A 16,756-nucleotide genomic window follows, 5' to 3' on the forward strand; every position below is an offset into this window, starting at 1 on the left:
CATGACAGCTAGTGTACTGTACTTTGCTAGCTAACTGTGCCCCCAGTCTTCAGAGCCTGGCTACACCACTGCTTATTGTTGATCATTGGAATAAAATAATTAGTAGGGTCAAACGACTGTTTACTCAGCCGCTATGGCAGAGCCGACAGCCTGCAGAGGCCATATCTGCCCTACTTTTCTTTTACTATCTTTACTACTTTACTTTCTTATACTATCTATCTCGCTACAGTTAGTTTATCTAATCTGTATGCCCCTAGAGGGAACTGCACAGCTTGTGTGACAGAAAATACCATTTTATTATTAGGTAAAGTTATGACCCTTTAACGCGCGTTAGGCCCTTTTTACACTGCTTCTTTCGGCCCTGCAATATGCCTTTGTTTCCCGTATACCAGTTTGCGCAGATGTGTGCCTCGCCAATAAGTGGCCAGCACGTGGTGCAGCAAATTTCTCTGCTAGAGTTACTTAAATATGAAACGTTTGAAGTATAAGTAGACGGATTGTAGGAGTTTTTATTATCACTTTCCTTTTGAGATCTGAAGGTCTGAGAAAGGTACTTTAATATTAATAGGACTTAACAAATTGTTTATACATTTACATTTTTAATTAAATTTATTCGTGGATACGCACGCGGCAACTTTTTGTCACGTGACGTATACTGCCTCATCTTTTGCACACAATAACGTATGGACGTGCACGTGATTTTGCTATTCGAAATTTGCGAACAGCTAGTCTACAGCTATTTTGTGTTGTTGACAGAGTATTACGCGTGTCTCTAATCATCCGTGCGTCATTGCAACACTTAGATAATTGGCGGCATTTGCTGTTGTGACAATGAACGCATGCGCAGTGGGCGCGGCGAGTCGTTGAGTCGGTAACACATGTACCTTCTACCACTTCCGCGCCTAGGGTATAACGGTAGCTTTGTAATACTTACAACTAGATGATTGAGCTGGTAACTGCGTGCAACATCTCTAGTGATGCCATACACTCTAACTAATCCACTAGAATCTAGACCACGATACTTTTGATTGTCAGACGTTTGTGCTATTATTGATATTGCAAGCTGTCCAGCATGACAGCCGCGGTGACGACAAGAGCTGCCATGCTGACTTTGTACGAGCCCAGACTTGCATCACTGCCATTCTTTTCATCATCTCCAGAATGCCTGCTATTGTTACTCGACGAGTTGGCTCCTGTACTCGTCGGTTTCACTAGAAAGAATGCGCAGAACACGTATAGCTAGTGCTAACGCGCACGCGCAATAATTGTAATTACGCAAACATACCGAGTACGTTGCAGTACTTCGGATAGCGAGCTCTAGTAGTCCACGAGGAGGCTGGACGACTCTGGGTTAGTTGTCCCTTCTAGAAATACCAAATATTTAAATAGGTCGAAGTTAGACAAGTTGGACTGTGCAAGCACGTTGTACTTGGGTGTCCCGGACTTAAACAGGCGCCATTCGAATTCCTGTCGGACTTAGGCGCGCATCCAGCTCACAACAAAATAACAGAAGCACAGCTTTCCTCCCTCCCCCTCTCCGTAGAAGTCTTAAGACGTGAGGTATGGGACGGAGTCCGGTCTGGGTATATATATCTAGAGCCCGGCCAGTTCTCCTCTTCACAACCTTACTTCCTATACGGGATCTCGGTCAGGCTCCGCCCCTGTCGCCACAGTCTGTCTCAACTGTCAATCAGATGTTTGCTACCGATACTCAACTCATGCTTTCGCCCGTCGAAGGAGTCAAGGTTACGGAGCTAATTAATTAAACTACACTCTATAGGCGCTAATTCAGCTAATGTTTAACTTTTTCACACAGATTTCGAACACGGATTGCCAGCACACTTCGATCTTTCCGTTCGAAATTCTTTGACACCAAGCTTATCTTGTGTACAAGCAGCTAGTTGTAGCTGCTGCAGCCTGAGAAACTCACCATCATGAGTCAATGGTTACGCGAACTGGTGGCATTTTTTATCCCCTTGTGGTGGAGTCACTAGGTTTGTGGTCAACTCATGACATTCAGATTTTTAAAGGCTATTGCCAGAAGAGCTTTTCAGTACAATATCTCTGTCAGTCAGTTAGTTTGAAATTTAAATCAGCAACTTTTCGCTAAAGTTTGGTTGTACAATGCTAAAATGGTTTTAGAAAGGTTGTCTTGTCTTTGGATTGTAGAGTGACAGTCCCTTTTGGAACTTGTAAGAAATATATTGTGTTGTGTATGATATATATATATATATATATATATATATATATATATATATATATATATATTACAATACCCTAATACCCCAACATCCCTCCCAACATCTCTGTCAAGTCAAGTAGGCAAATCCGTTCATGTAACATCTTGGTGTTGTGTGTGTGTGTGTGTGTGTGTGTGTGTGTGTGTGTGTGTGTGTGTGTGTGTGTGTGTGTGTGTGTGTGTAGTTGCTTTCTTACCCCGATTCGAGTGTTCGTCCTGTCTTTGCAAACGGGCGAAACCTTCGTCGTGTTTACCAGCTTCCAATACGCTTGTTTGAATTTGGGGTCGCTCATTAGGGACGCGAGCCTCTCACTTCGAAGATCCGTTCTATTTTGGATCCAGTCGTTTCTTCATCAAACGTAAATTTAGTTTTTTAGAGTTTGTGCTGCACATAGTATACGGAAATTGAGTCTTACGACTTCGCTGTCCGGAGGAATTGCTTGGCAGCGGCCATTTGTTTACTCTTGCATTGTCGCAATCGAGGAGCAGGATACACGAGCAAGTACGCCAGACACATTTCGTTGTCTGAATCATAGCCGCCCTAAGCACAATACCAAGTCAATATTTGTAGATAACTTTGACGAATTTGTCTGACGTATGTGAAGATATTTCGTCTCGAAGTGTCATACTGGCATTCAAGCTGCAGTGTGTCCCCCTAAAATACCCGGATAATAATATGACGTCATTTAATACGGACACATTTATATACCTGTTGAATTTCTATCTCTCTTCTCAAGAAGACCATGTCCTGAAAACAGTGTTATTGCTACTCTGTGTCAATAAACGAATAGACTTACTTGACGGTTGAAGTCGAAATTATCGTTTTTGTCGATTTCTGGTTGCTCCACGCCCCTTTGAAAGTGACGTAGTCTGATTGAACGAGCTAACTCGCGAATTTACGAAATGACGGTTTTTGGCGATGGTGAGAAGTAGAGAGTCACTGACCTGCTGTGTGGGCGTTTAGCAGTGATGCAAGAACATGAATTCCTTGACGTGGAAGACCCTGACGAACGGTTGTAATAATTAATTAATTATAGTCGATGCATATTAGATACTACTTCGTTTGTGCACTCAGAAGAACAAACGCCTCTTGAAACAAATTTCTTCATCCCGGGTGCGATGAAGGGCGAAAGAGGCGTGACGTCACTGCCCACTTCCAAGATGGCGGCAATAAATCGCGGCTTCTTCTCTGTGTACCACAGCCGCATACCCGAGCTATCAACGATACCTGTAAAACCCATGCAGGTAAGTAACATTTTAAAACAAACATTAAAAAGTTTCTGGTAGTTTTTGGTGTAAAATATTTGTATAGTGGTATAGGTCTAGTCTCGCGTAGCCAGACCCTTCCGAAAGTGGACTGTACCGTGGCAGGAAAGGGACACGAGACTAATAAAAAGAAAGAGAGCTGTCTATCTGTCAGTGTGTGTGGCAGTGGGTGTCTCCACCCAATTTGGCTCGCACACTCCGAAGCGACGGAGGAGGACAGCGAGCGAGTCGTGGTCTTTCGGGGCGACACGATTTCTTGCCGACCGAACTCACCCCACTCGCGCACGAATTTCTTTAGAATGGAGCATCGGATCTCCACCAAATTTGAAATTCCCATTCCTGACCTCGGACGGTACGCACGGAGCGTGTCGTTTGTTACCGACGACGCCGAAAAAGGCAAAATATTTTCGAGTATATCCGGGTCTTTACTTACCCAATATGTAGATGTCTAGACAGTTACTGTAGGCACAAACTGTAAATTTTGTCATTGCTGACTGTTTATATAACTATTTGTATAGAGGGGTTGTTGAAATCAAACAACGACTTAACGAATTTATCTATTTCTAAGGTATGGGGGCGTGAACCATGCGGGAAAATAGTCGGCATCATTTGATGTTACACTGTCTCCATTATCTGCACCCCGGATACTCTAGTAATCATTTTCCGGCATGGCGCGGTTGCCTAGACAACTAAAGTGTGCTACAGTAGTGTGTGAATTTGACTATCTCCGACGTTTCTCTAATTACATTTATATTAACTTGAAGAGATGCTTTAGACAACCTAAGTACACGCCTTCCTTAATTAAGTTACGTGAAAACATCACACTTTGCGTGCAGATGTTCTAATTTAATTGACGTCAGTTAATTAATATTTTAATATTAATGACACCACCTTGTTTCCTTTTCGAATTATTGTAACGTATTTCCATCAGGACGAAGCGGGTACCATTTGATCCGGAAATATAATAGCCCACATCCTCCGGAAACGTAACAGCCTGCGTCACAAATAGTTGTCACTCGATGTCTACTCTTTCTAAAAGTATTTTTCGCTCACTCGTTCTCCATTGGCCCACGACGCAATAGGCGCCCCTAGTCGGCACATTGGAATGGAGTTGCGCTCGTTTTTCTTCTGGGAACAGTCAAAGGACACGTTGACGTGCACTTCGGAGGTCGGACGGCATTCGTAGACAAAAATGTGATAGACCAATTCTTCGTGGCCCCGTTCCACTATTTTATCAAACTTGGACAGACACAATACATACATTATGGTAGCATTATGATTATACTTGGTGTAGTGTAGAAGGTATTCACCTTAACAATATAGTATTCCATTTCGCTCTTTGGCAATTTGAAAACAGAGCACATGTGCGCTATGTCCTTGTCTCCACGAATCACTGTCTATATATACGACCGACGCGCGCTAGATGAGCTCAGCAAACACAGAAAACGTCTGAAAACTAACCTGATTGTTGACGATATCGAGTGTCTGGACATCGTTTCCTAGTTTTCGTTGTTGGAAATCGACATGATCAGCCAATAGGTGGAGGCTCCTCGAGCCCTTCTTGTCGTGTTTTTCGAAACGAAGGCCTTCGGGGTCAGGGTCTTCGGAGTGGTAAGCCCATATGAGACGCGTGCTGCCAGTCTAGAAGGCGGGAAGAGATAAAATGGTGTTAACGTTGGCTGCACGAGTCACTTGCACGACAGGCGACTGTCTAGTTGCATGCACGTGCTTTGGCACGTCTCTGCGGTGCATCATTACTTCGATGTCGCTATCGTTTGCCTCGCAAGCTGTGATGCTGCGTCTGAACGTCAGTACAGTGACGGAGTCCTCTTCTCTTCCTGAGATGAGCTCGACATTCTGGACGTCGTCTTTAACGGGTAGATACCGTCCTCGAGCAAACCGGTCCTAACCAGGCATAGAAACAAACTCAAAGACTTACAACAACAAAAATGCTTCAAAAATTTTGGGTTTACCTGAAGGAAAGCTTGATCATTGTTTACCCATCCGATGATGATGTCTGATCCCGACATTTGTCCGTTTGGTGAGAAACCTATTCCGATCCAGCCGAGCGTCTTCACGATGGCTTGGAACTCGATCCATCCTTCTCTTTTGTCGACTTTCCACTGCAGCTGGAACGTTTCTTCGTTGTCGAGAAAGAGAGAAAACTTGTAGTCGTCGACGTTCGCCGTCGATGCTCGGAAGAAAGCCGTGAAGAGCAGCAGAATCGGGTACGAAATCATAGCCACGCGAACGTTACAAGGTTCGAGAGATGAATCAACGGGTGGAGATGGTCTAGAGTTATATTGCGCGACGTTAATGACGTCTCGATAGCAAGATTGAACACCTCAACAGCTGCATGCAGGGCGGATGCATGGATGGCGTGGCGCTTAATTTACTAATTTTACACGTTTATGGGTAGAGATTGAGGATCTAATCGTATAGACTATCTGATGCTACTCTAAAGAAACTCGATTTAGTGCTTTAAAGGTTAATTGACGGAGCACTGAGTAGCATATAGCGTGTCAAGATTTTCAATGCCCTAGCCATACAACGATTCCATCAAAACAAGAGCGTGCAAGTTCAGATCCTTCTTTGGAAACACAGTTTCCAAAAACAAACAGTTTCATCTAGGCCTGATGAGCTGCAAACTGTTTGCGTGCTCTAGCTGTAAATGTACGTGCACGGTTGTTGAAATTTCTATTCGTGGTTTTGTTTGTTGTTTAGTTGCTGCCAGAGCGCTTCGTCTGTCTGTCTGTTTGTCTGTATGTCTATCTGTCTGTCTTAAAATCTGTGTTAAAACGAAGAACAGTAGGAAAGTAGAACTTTTAGTACTGCAGCAAGTGATGTAAGTAGTGACGTTTGATGACAATAAAACAAATCTGTCTGTCTGTCTGTCTGTCTCTCTGTCTGTCTGTCTGTCTGTCTGTCTGTCTGTCTGTCTGTCTGTCTGTCTGTCTGTCTGTCTGTCTGTCTGTTTGTCTGTCTGTCTGTCTGTCCGGCAGTCCGTCCGTCCATCCGTCAGTTCGTCCGTCCGTTTGTCTGTCTGTCTGTCTGTCGGTGTGTCTGTCTGTCTGTCTGTTTGTCTGTCTGTCTGTCTGTCTGCATGCATGCATGCATATATGTATGTATGTATGTATGTATGTCTAGCGATATAGATGCATAAATATTGCGAGTTTCTTGGATGTACGGGAATTTTACGCTTTCAAATCTAAAAGTAAAGTGCAATATCACATCGTGTCGAGCTTACGCGGATACCGGCGGGGAAACTGGGGCACGTGCTCCCCGGCCCTAGTATAGGGAAACTTCCTTCTAAGTGATTTGATCTTTCAGAGTCATTGGTAATACAACCAAAAGGCTACGTCTTCAAATCTGAGCCTATACAGGGTCCTATACTGTACAACTATGTTGTTAACTAGCATCTTATAGCTAACGTGCATAAAAAATACACGCAAGTGCGCGTGCTCACTGTACAAGACGCACCCACAAACTCGAGATGAATACGTCAGTGTTGAAAAAATGTATTTGACACCTGCCATTTACACTAATTTTTCTTTTTGGCCTACTTTTTAAAAAATCAGTTTTAGCGAATAAAGCATGCTTCCAGTTTAGAGGTAGTAGATTAAATAAACAATATATTTTAACACTGTTGTTTCATTGCACTACTTAGTGTGTGAATACATCTATACATACATACATACATACATACATATATATATATATATATATATATATATATATATATATATATATATATATATATATATATATATATATAGTACAGTATATTTCAATACAACAAATCTACCATAGAGGCAAATCCCATGAACTAAAATTACTGTCATTATTGTCTAACAACAATCTACTGAGAATCATGTGTGCATTATACGACCACAACTTGACTGACAATTGCTGCAACAAATTATTTAAAGACTGACTAAAAGGAATAGTATTAACAGAAACAGTTTTAGATGTTATAGTCTTCAATGTATCCAAGCTGACATCCGACCATGACTCAAATGATTCAACTATATATATATATATATATATATATATATATATATATATATATATATATATATATATATATATATAACGCGCGTTAGTTAAAATTTGACCGAATCTATTTAACGCACTTTGAGCTGGTACCCCGCCCCTGTTTGTTGTATAGGTGTGAAATAGGCGTGGCAATAGGCTCTGCATGCATGCATGGCTAAACACTAGACAATTGCAGCGATCTACTAGACGTGGCCAACATGTGATCTACAGACGGGACTTCCGTACCGTAAAGGGTTAGCTCGTTGTGAGACACTGTATTTGGTCCTGGAAATAGAAAGTATTACTCCAAGATCTCTACAGAGGTGGTACTCTAGACATAATAATATTAATTAGGTTATATACACCACGCCTCAAGTTTCGCACCACGCCTCAAGTTTCGCACCACGCCTCAAGTTTTGCACCACGCCTCAAGTTTAGCACCCCACTGAGGGTTTCCACGTGATGCGATTCCGTACCAGCTGAGTACATTCTAGACCCTAGCCAACGCATGTGATCGGTTTTCAATTTGTACGATTTTATGCGGAAAGCAATTTGTCGAATTATACTGTACAATACTTGAAACAACGTCTGTTGGTTGTGCTGCTATTCTCGCGCACGAGCAGTTTCGGCTCAAGCACCTTAGCATTGCACGATGAAAGCAAGCACGTGCACTGTGCTATCACTAGGGTTGGTTTCAGATTTCAGCATGAAAACTATGCATGACTCATCGTTACTCGCCCACTACAGTTGCTCACCCACTACAGTAGCTCACCCACTACAGTTGCTCACCCATTGGTACCTCAGCACGCGTCAAGAATGTGGCGACTTCAGTTGCTAGTCGTGCTCGTCACTCTCAGCGTCGTGCAGTGTGATCATCACCTCTGCCCTAGCGGATACAGTCGTGGGCAATATCTCGATGCATCGACACAGAAGTATCTTCTCTGCTGGAAGGTGGATTGGTCTGACAGGTCGATCACCTTCTCAGCCAAAGTTGCCACGACAGGATGGATAGGGCTCGGTTTCTCACCAACAGGCTTCATGCCCAACTCCGATATAGTCATCGGATGGGTGAAAGACGGTCAAGGATACTTGAAGGTTGGGACAACGCCTTGGTTTTGATCAAGATCTGCTAGATAGCTTCTCTTCCTCTCACAGGATCGTTTTGCAACTGCGAGGGCACAGCCGCCAATTGACGACATTCAAAACGTCAGACTGCTGTCGTTCAGTGAAGCAGACGGAATGACGACGCTGGAATTCAAACGAGACTTGGAGGCGTGCGAGCCGAAGGACAGAAGCATTGAGGTAATTGCGCAATACAAATTTTCATCTAATTAGTCTAGACAAGCACGCTCTACTACCACGATATTTCTAGAAGTCGTGTGGACCTCTCTGGTTGTAGTCTATAGGCATGCCTTTATTAACATGCAGTAGACGTGCCGGCTGGGCTAGGGTAGCGTCTTTGTTAGCTAAGAATATGCATGATGCATTCATGGATCACATGTCACTCGTCCATTTATACATACATTTTCATACTAACTAGAATACGTCTGGAGCTCCCGGATTCTTTTTTTTTGATCGGACAACGATTTTATCATTTAGTCAGGAAAGTGAAGGAAAATTTGTCTGATATAGGTTGCGCTAACGCGCTGTGGTTGATAAAGCCACATCGTTCCAATACACGCACCCAGTTTACGCTAACGCGCACTAAACAGCTTAGTATTGCTGTACACTGTACAAGGAAACGCGTACTAATTTACGATGGACACGTGTGTGGTGTGTGGTGTGTGTGCGTGTGTGTGTGCGTGCGTGTGTGTGTGTGTGTGTGCGTGTGTGCACGTGCGTGCGTGTGTGCGTGTGTACGTGCGTGCGTGCGTGTGTGTGTGCGTGTGTGCGTGTGTGTGTGCGTGCGTGTGTGTGCGTGCGTGTGTACGTGTGCGTGTGTGTACGTGCGTGTGTACGTGTGCGTGTGTGTGTGCGTGTGTGCGTGTGTACGTGCGTGCGTGCGTGTGTGTGTGCGTGTGTGCGTGTGTGTGTGCGTGCGTGTGTGTGCGTGCGTGTGTACGTGTGCGTGTGTGTACGTGCGTGTGTACGTGTGCGTGTGTGTGTGTGTGTGTGTGTGTGTGTGTGTGTGTGTGTGTGTGTGTGTGTGTGTGTGTGTGTGTGTGTGTAAACAATCATAGTAATTATTCATAATGAATTAATATGTTTCTCTTTTACTACATCTAAAGCGGCAAGTAGTTATCGCATTTTTAGCGAAACATCATCAAGGGAAAGGTTTAGGGGTATCTGGAAACTGTCACAAACAATTTAACACTTCTCGGTTGAACTTCCTGATTGTATGCTAACACTTAATTAATTTACTTGATATATCATCCACCCATACTAAAATTGTAGTTGCCATCATCTGTTTGGAACAGAATACTTACTGGACAACTATATGTCTACGCAAATCTGCTTGGAAAGCAAATATTTATCTCTAGGGATCTAATTGACATACAAGACTATATGTTTAGATAAAATACTTTTCTAGCATATATTGTGCTTACTCTCTACCTAAAAAATCAGAAAGTATCGATGCGTTATTTATATTTGCAATCTAGGAAGGAACCACTCGAGTCATCTTTTCATACAACCCCAACGATCCCACATCAGAAACAGTATTAGACAAGCACACATTTGCTCAGAGAGTCAGTGTTAACCTACTGAGTGGAACAGGCAATGTAGAACCGGCGCCTTTGGAACCGGACCACCAGACTTTCGACGTTCTCAATCACAATGTAAGACAATTTATTAGACATACAACGATATGCTTATTGGAATTATAGTTACACTCTGTCTTGAAGGTATCTGTGCCTGCTCAGCCCACGACCTACTGGTGCACTCCATACAAGCTGCCTCAACTGCAGAACGAAGCTCATATAATAAGAGTCAGTAAAGTCGTGTTATAGTACCTTAACTCTCGTTATTTGTTAACCCTGAGTCTTCTTGATGCAGTTTGAACCAGTAGTGCAAGCAAATCACGAGGAACTAGTGCATCACATTCTAATTTACACGTGCCATGATAGCATCGTTCCTTACCTCGATATGTCATGGGATTGCGACAATCCACCAGATTCCGTACCGGGTTCCGTTCGAGGATGCCGTGGAACGTCGCAAATTGCAGCATGGGCCGTTGGAGGCGCAGTGAGTGACAAACCATAACAATCACTCAATCCATGTTGTGGTATACTGTTACACAAACATACAGGGTATTACTTTCCCATCGCAAGTGGGTCTTCCCATGAGCGGTCAGACTGGCGCCCAATACGTTATGATGGAAACTCATTACAACAACGAGGCAAGCAGCGCAGGTATTTCTAGTTTAATAATCTAATTGTAACGTCTGTTCGATACCGTCACTTTGCTAATGTAAAAGACTGACCAGTCATTGCGCGTGCGCGGTAAGAGAAGACTGATCATGCGCAGTCATTGTGTTGCCGGCAAATTGACTGATCAGTCATTGCGTTTCAAAAAGCCAGTCAATAGTCATAAAGCGTGTGGTTGTTTGAGAGTAGCAGTAGAAGTTGTTTTTTGGTTAAAAGCCACCGAAATGAGTCTGTCACTGTCCCTTGCTTGTCTGTTCCAGAGGTCTCTGATAGCGGAACGCGCGACACTAAGTACTAGTTGATATTCTATGGTCATCTCTTTATTTTCAGACTACGTGGACAGCTCTGGAATACGAATATATTACACTCCAACCAAACGGCAATACGACGGTGCAGTTTTAGAATTTGGTCACACAGTATCTGCTAATCTCTTCTTGCCGCCTGGCCAAGATGACATCATAACAAGAAATTTATGCCCTGCACCCTGCACTAAAGTGGTAAATAATTAATTAATTCTTTTTTATAGAAATTTGTAGTTTCTTGATTGTTAATTAGCTTAATTAACCATTTCCAGGGGCTTCCTCCAGCCGGAGTGAATGTATTTGGTACAATGCTCCATTCTCATACTGTCGGTAATGTTTACTCTAGATCTTCTATCTAAATTGTATATTTTGAAGACTTGATGTCATGATGTCATTCTGCAGGCAAAGGAATTTGGATTGAGCACAGTCGCAATGGCGTCCAACTTCCCAATATTGACAGCAACTACAATTACGACTTCAACTTTCAGGTTTGACTTACTGCATGGCTATGAATGCAGCTTTAGATGTAAAAGGTCACCTCCTCTAAAGATGGTCATCGCGTCACTCCCAAATATTTATTACCTTTTATCAATTTGTCCGCGGTACTAGAAGCGATTGAATATTTCCTAGCATTTTACATTAATTAATATGAAAATGCTATTTGTTAAACCCTTCAACTCTATTTCAACTGTAATTTCATGTGTCACTTACAAAACAAGACTCTGTAAAATAATCACGTGACTAAGCCAGGGTTGTCGGGTGACCATTCCTACTTAGCGCGCGCTAGTTCGGACCGCTACATTTGCTTCCTACCCCCTGATAGAGCAATCACCTTGAAGCTTTAAGTACTATAATTTCGTTCTTAATAGGATGTGGTGCTGCTGAGAAATGAAGTCAAGATTTTACCTGTCAGTAAATTTTATCGTTATTTTTAATGGCAGAGCATCTGCATGTGACGTTTAATTAATTGTAACAGGGAGACGATGTTCAGGTAGTTTGCGACTACGACACATCATCTAGAACGCAAGTGACCACTGTAAGAACAATATCTACCTAATCTTCTAATTCTTTCCAGGTTGTATGCGATTCTTTCTTACTTGCAGGGTGGAGAAGGCACCTTGGACGAGATGTGTCTCGCTTTTTTCCTAGTGTATCCTCGACCGCAGCTTCATTACTGCCAGAGCCAAATTGATAGTTCGGTGTTTTACAATTATATTTTTTTCCAGGCTGCGACGTAAGATTTAAGACGTCTATTATCTTTGGCTTTTTATCTAATTAACTCACGGGTTATGTTATTTTACTTTATTTTTATAGCAAAGGCTATTTTACAAACTTGATAAACTCTTCAGCAGATGAGGCAACTCAAGGAAGGCAGTTTGAAGAAAGTATTAAAAACATGGACTGGAGCAGCGACGGCGCGTACACTCTCTGGAATGATTCATACTGGTCTTCTAAGAGTAGGGAGTACTTTTGTAATGGTCCGTTTCACGATAACTTATTGGTAAGATAACATATCAGAAGTCTGCATGAGTGTTATTGATGCTCACCTGCGTCATTCATTCTAGGGAGCAGAGGATGGCAATACGACCATGTTGCCTCAAATTACTCAGCCCCTGTCTGATGCTCCTACAACTGGAACACCCAAACCCTGCACAAGCGTTTCAAGTACATCAGCTCACCAGACAGAAACTCCCCAGACAAGATCTCCAACCAGCTCGGCTCTTGAGTTGATGTCTAGTCTGCTCTTGGTTGCTGTTTTGCCTTTGGTGGCAAAAGCGGTAGGGTACTATTGACGGAAGGAACAAAACGTTGACACGAGAACTGTTTGTGTTTGGTCTCTTACGTGTTGCTAGAACTGTGCCGTTTGCAATGACTGATTTCTTTTTAACTGTTGCTGATGCGTGTTTCAATCCTAGAGCTTAACAGTAATGTTAGCTACAATTGAGTAGATGGTAGTGTAATATGCATTCGTGTGCCGAATAGAAAGCTTGAAATGTTTGAAGTATCGTCAACTAATTAACCCGAGGCGCGCATGCGCTTGGGTTACAGTAGTGTGGTCTGTGGACCAGCGATCATTCACTTAGCTAATTAGACCAATTACAGGTCAGATCTGGATGATGTCAAATCAAATTAGCAAGATGATATCTAATCAAATGCGCAAGACGTCCCATCACTCTAGTACGTATACTTCGGTGCATGGATCACAATCACTATACTACACATTCATCTCAAGTAGAGGTATACGTACATATATACCAAGCAACGATAATTACCAAACTTAGTAAATAGACAGGCATGTATACGTATACGAAAAGTAAACGACATATTCCAATTGGCAAGGCTTCCACTTCCATTACAGTAGGCCAGTACATGCTCTTGGCAGTGTGTGATGCAGTGCATAACCCCATTGCTAGACTCCTCTTCGTTAATCATAGGCGTAGGAACCCGGGGGGCACTGCGAGCACGTTTTCTTCAACTTTTCCAGCTGTCAAGTGACTTGCTAGTATGGACGACAGATATATATATATATATATATATACAGAAAGTGATAGACTGACATAACATACTGCACTAACACTATCGTTTTAATGTTGGTTTCCTGTTGTTTGCTATGTAGCGTGCATATATGATTAATTAGTATCTACATTTGGCCTTGTTGCGTAAAGCCACGCCTTTGTAGGCAAATGTTTGCCCCCTAGACCAAATGTAGGTTCGTAGCTATACATGGTACAGTACCCCTGTTGGGATGTTTCTCACAGATGGGCTGTTTGTGGCGTGCCCTTATGTGATCGTCTGTGAGCGCGCGTATGTATGTATGTATGTATGTATGTATGTATATATATATATATATATATATATATATATATATATATATATATATATATATATATATATATATCTTCCAGTTCGTTTGGGTGGTCTAGGTCTTCGTGAGGCCTCTAGATCTTCATCTGCAGCTTTCGTTGGCAGCTGCAACTCTTCTCGGCAGTTGTCCCTCCGTCTTCTTAATGACTCAGCGTTCATGCCGGTACATGAAGAAAATGATTGGACTCAGCATTCTTCCTCTTTCCCTGGTGAAGTGCAATGCCGGCAACATCTTGCAAGTCTTTTACCACCTACTAGTTCTGTCTCGTCCTCTGTTTCTTCTACACAACATTCCTTCCAGAAGGCTCTGGATGATGCCTTGAGATCCAGCATTAAAGTCAGCCTTGTTAGTCTGCGAGAACAGGCACGTTTCAGTGCTGTCGTATATCCTCATGGGGGGCTTGGTTGAGGGCAATCCCCAACTCAAGTCTAGGCCTGGCCATGTCTCCGCGTGAATTTGTGACTTCCTTGCGTTTGCGTTTGGGAATTCCGGTTTTTCCAGCACCCCCACACTCAGTCCGTTGTGTGTGCGGTCATGAATTGGACATTTTTGGTGACCATGCTCTTGGCTGTGGTCCTCTTCGGATTAAGCGACATGATGCCTTATGTAACGTCATCTTCCACGTTGGTTGCTCTTAGACAACTCCAATGTACGTCGAGAACAACGCTGTTCCTCTCATTCTATGACAAGACCAGGTGACGTTTTCCATCCCGACTTTTCCCTAGGCAAGGCTGCTTATTTTGACATTTCCGTGAGGAATTCGTTCACTTTCTCTCACCTTATTAATGCTGCCATAAAAGCTGGTGCTGCTGCTGAGGCTGGGGAAGTGGACAAAGATGAACGCCATCTTGCTAACGTTTCAAGTTATGGCTGTTTGTTTTACCCTCTTGTGGTGGAATCATACGGAGTGTGGGCTGCACATAGTCTGGAGGTGTTGAGATCAATTGTCAAGAAGTCTCTTCTATCATCTGGCTTGTCTCTGGGCCAAGCTTTCAGGCAATTTCACGAACAGTTATCTGTTTGTTTATGGCAGTATAATTCAAGACTGATTAATGACTATCTGCCTAATTATTATGATTAGACTCTTTGTGCTTCCGTCCTTAGGGCGGATATGTGTTATCTGTGTTATCTGTATTATATACAAATAAAAAAATGTTATATGTGTGTGTGTGTGTGTGTGTGTGTGTGTGTGTGTGTGTGTGTGTGTGTGTGTGTGTGTGTGTGTGTACGGTTTACGGTAATTTATATAATTTATGATAAATTTATCTGTTCTCTTTCTCTACAGCACCTCTAGAGCTTGAAGACCAGTTATCCAGCTAGTACATTTGCACCAACAGCTACGTCGTCTTAAATAATTAATAATTTTATCACATGGCAACAGTATATTCGTTTGCTTCTCACATACTATTTAAAGTCTGGCCTCAAATTTGAGGTGTCGGTCAGGTTGGAAGTGGTTTTCTATTATTTGACATTTATCAGCGGTGCTGAAGTTTCTGGGAGCAGTTGATTTCTACATTGGCAAGTTATCACTACTGTATCCGTACCAAGCTGCCGCAATGTCAACATTCATTGTTGACGTAGAGCTACCACTAGCTAGACTTGTAGATCTTAATTAATTAAGTTACTTATCGAGACGGACCTACTCTCCGCGACCGCTAAGATATCTCTACTTTACGTTGTCGTGCCCAGACTAGATATCGTCCATCTCCATGTAGCGAGAAGCTATACAGGGCCGTAGCCTGGCTTCAGAAGTGGGCGGTGCGTAATACACAAAAATTGACCAATGACGTCACATGGTATTTTTTAGCTTTTATATTATATATATTTACTAGTTGATTAACCCATTTTTCGCCTGGGCAACTTATGTTAATTAACACAATTTCCCGCGTATATATAATTGGGGCATCATACAATTCGCTTATTGGGCGGTGAACACACAAAATATCGGATAATGTGTAGCCCTGACAGGCTGTCTAGGTGACCAAGTATTCGTTTGCAGCTGTTTCGACAGTCCCGATTTAGAAGAAGCTTTCGCGATTCGTCGACGGGCACATGTGCTGTGCTACAAGTCGGCCAGCATGCTTCGTCGTCTCTTTCCTGCTGCAATGTCAACTTTTGCGAACTACAGACAAACAACAACGCATAGATGCAGGGGACCTGCGAAAGACACAATGCAGTTGCTATTTCAAAGTGAGAAAAGGCTGCGTGCTAATTCAAAGGTGGAGCACAAAATTGCAGAGTTTGTGAGCGCATGAGGAACAAACGTTTTATGACGTTACAACCTACAGACGAACGCCAGCACGGAGCAAAGTACAAGTAACCAGTCACCGCCACGCTAGGGCACTAGTTGCTTTTCGAAGTAGAAAAGGTCGCGTGCTGTAGAAGCGATATGGAACAAAATCATATATACATACGGCTGCGTCCATGCAGCACTTTCTCTAGATATATAGACACTACAATTATAATTAAAAACATATTCTAGAGAAGCGACGAGAAATGTAGGGATTGCATGAAAACAATAGAGAGAATTTGACATAATAGGAGCGCATACAAAGTTAGAGGCGCGTTTTGAGCACTATACGCGCCAGTATATATATATATATATATATATATATATATATATATATATATATATATATACAGTATATATATATATATATACAGTATATATATATATATATAT

At 42.6% G+C, this 16,756-nt stretch overlaps 2 protein-coding genes across 2 annotated transcripts; one reads left to right on the forward strand and one right to left on the reverse strand.

The window, feature by feature from the left end:
- Positions 1-878: 878 nt before the first annotated feature.
- LOC134191261 (DBH-like monooxygenase protein 1) lies at positions 879-6,123 on the reverse strand. The gene is made up of 15 exons (XM_062659857.1): positions 5,479-6,123; positions 5,264-5,410; positions 4,967-5,146; positions 4,816-4,902; positions 4,559-4,744; positions 4,397-4,499; positions 3,298-3,467; positions 3,185-3,242; positions 3,037-3,122; positions 2,949-2,987; positions 2,835-2,894; positions 2,656-2,780; positions 2,437-2,587; positions 1,286-1,364; positions 879-1,211 (listed from the first exon to the last, which is right to left on the reverse strand). Exons 1-15 carry the CDS (start codon positions 5,743-5,745, stop codon positions 1,048-1,050), a joined length of 1,902 nt encoding a protein of 633 aa, XP_062515841.1. The 5' UTR covers positions 5,746-6,123; the 3' UTR covers positions 879-1,047.
- Positions 6,124-8,289: 2,166 nt separating this feature from the next.
- LOC134191237 (DBH-like monooxygenase protein 1 homolog) lies at positions 8,290-13,209 on the forward strand. Its single transcript, XM_062659836.1, has 14 exons — positions 8,290-8,635; positions 8,696-8,842; positions 10,141-10,317; positions 10,384-10,467; positions 10,535-10,723; positions 10,788-10,890; positions 11,236-11,402; positions 11,480-11,537; positions 11,610-11,695; positions 12,077-12,115; positions 12,184-12,243; positions 12,311-12,441; positions 12,522-12,708; positions 12,773-13,209. The coding sequence occupies exons 1-14, from the start codon at positions 8,357-8,359 to the stop codon at positions 12,998-13,000; spliced, it is 1,935 nt and encodes a 644-aa protein (XP_062515820.1). The 5' UTR covers positions 8,290-8,356; the 3' UTR covers positions 13,001-13,209.
- Positions 13,210-16,756: the final 3,547 nt, after the last annotated feature.

This window comes from Corticium candelabrum, chromosome 15 (genome assembly GCF_963422355.1).
Source record: "Corticium candelabrum chromosome 15, ooCorCand1.1, whole genome shotgun sequence".
In the NCBI taxonomy this organism is placed as follows: Eukaryota; Metazoa; Porifera; class Homoscleromorpha; order Homosclerophorida; family Plakinidae; genus Corticium; species Corticium candelabrum.

Coding starts and splice junctions, on each gene's coding strand:
- LOC134191261 (XM_062659857.1), bottom strand. CDS start 5,745: ATGATTTCGTACCCGATTCTGCTGCTCTTCACGGCTTTCTTCCGAGCA. Junction 2,988..3,036: donor ATTTCGACTTCAACCGTCAA/GTAAGTCTATTC, acceptor CACTGTTTTCAG/GACATGGTCTTCTTGAGAAG. Junction 1,365..2,436: donor GGACGAACACTCGAATCGGG/GTAAGAAAGCAA, acceptor TGGTATTTCTAG/AAGGGACAACTAACCCAGAG.
- LOC134191237 (XM_062659836.1), top strand. CDS start 8,357: ATGTGGCGACTTCAGTTGCTAGTCGTGCTCGTCACTCTCAGCGTCGTG. Junction 8,843..10,140: donor CGAAGGACAGAAGCATTGAG/GTAATTGCGCAA, acceptor TTTGCAATCTAG/GAAGGAACCACTCGAGTCAT. Junction 10,318..10,383: donor TCGACGTTCTCAATCACAAT/GTAAGACAATTT, acceptor TCTGTCTTGAAG/GTATCTGTGCCTGCTCAGCC.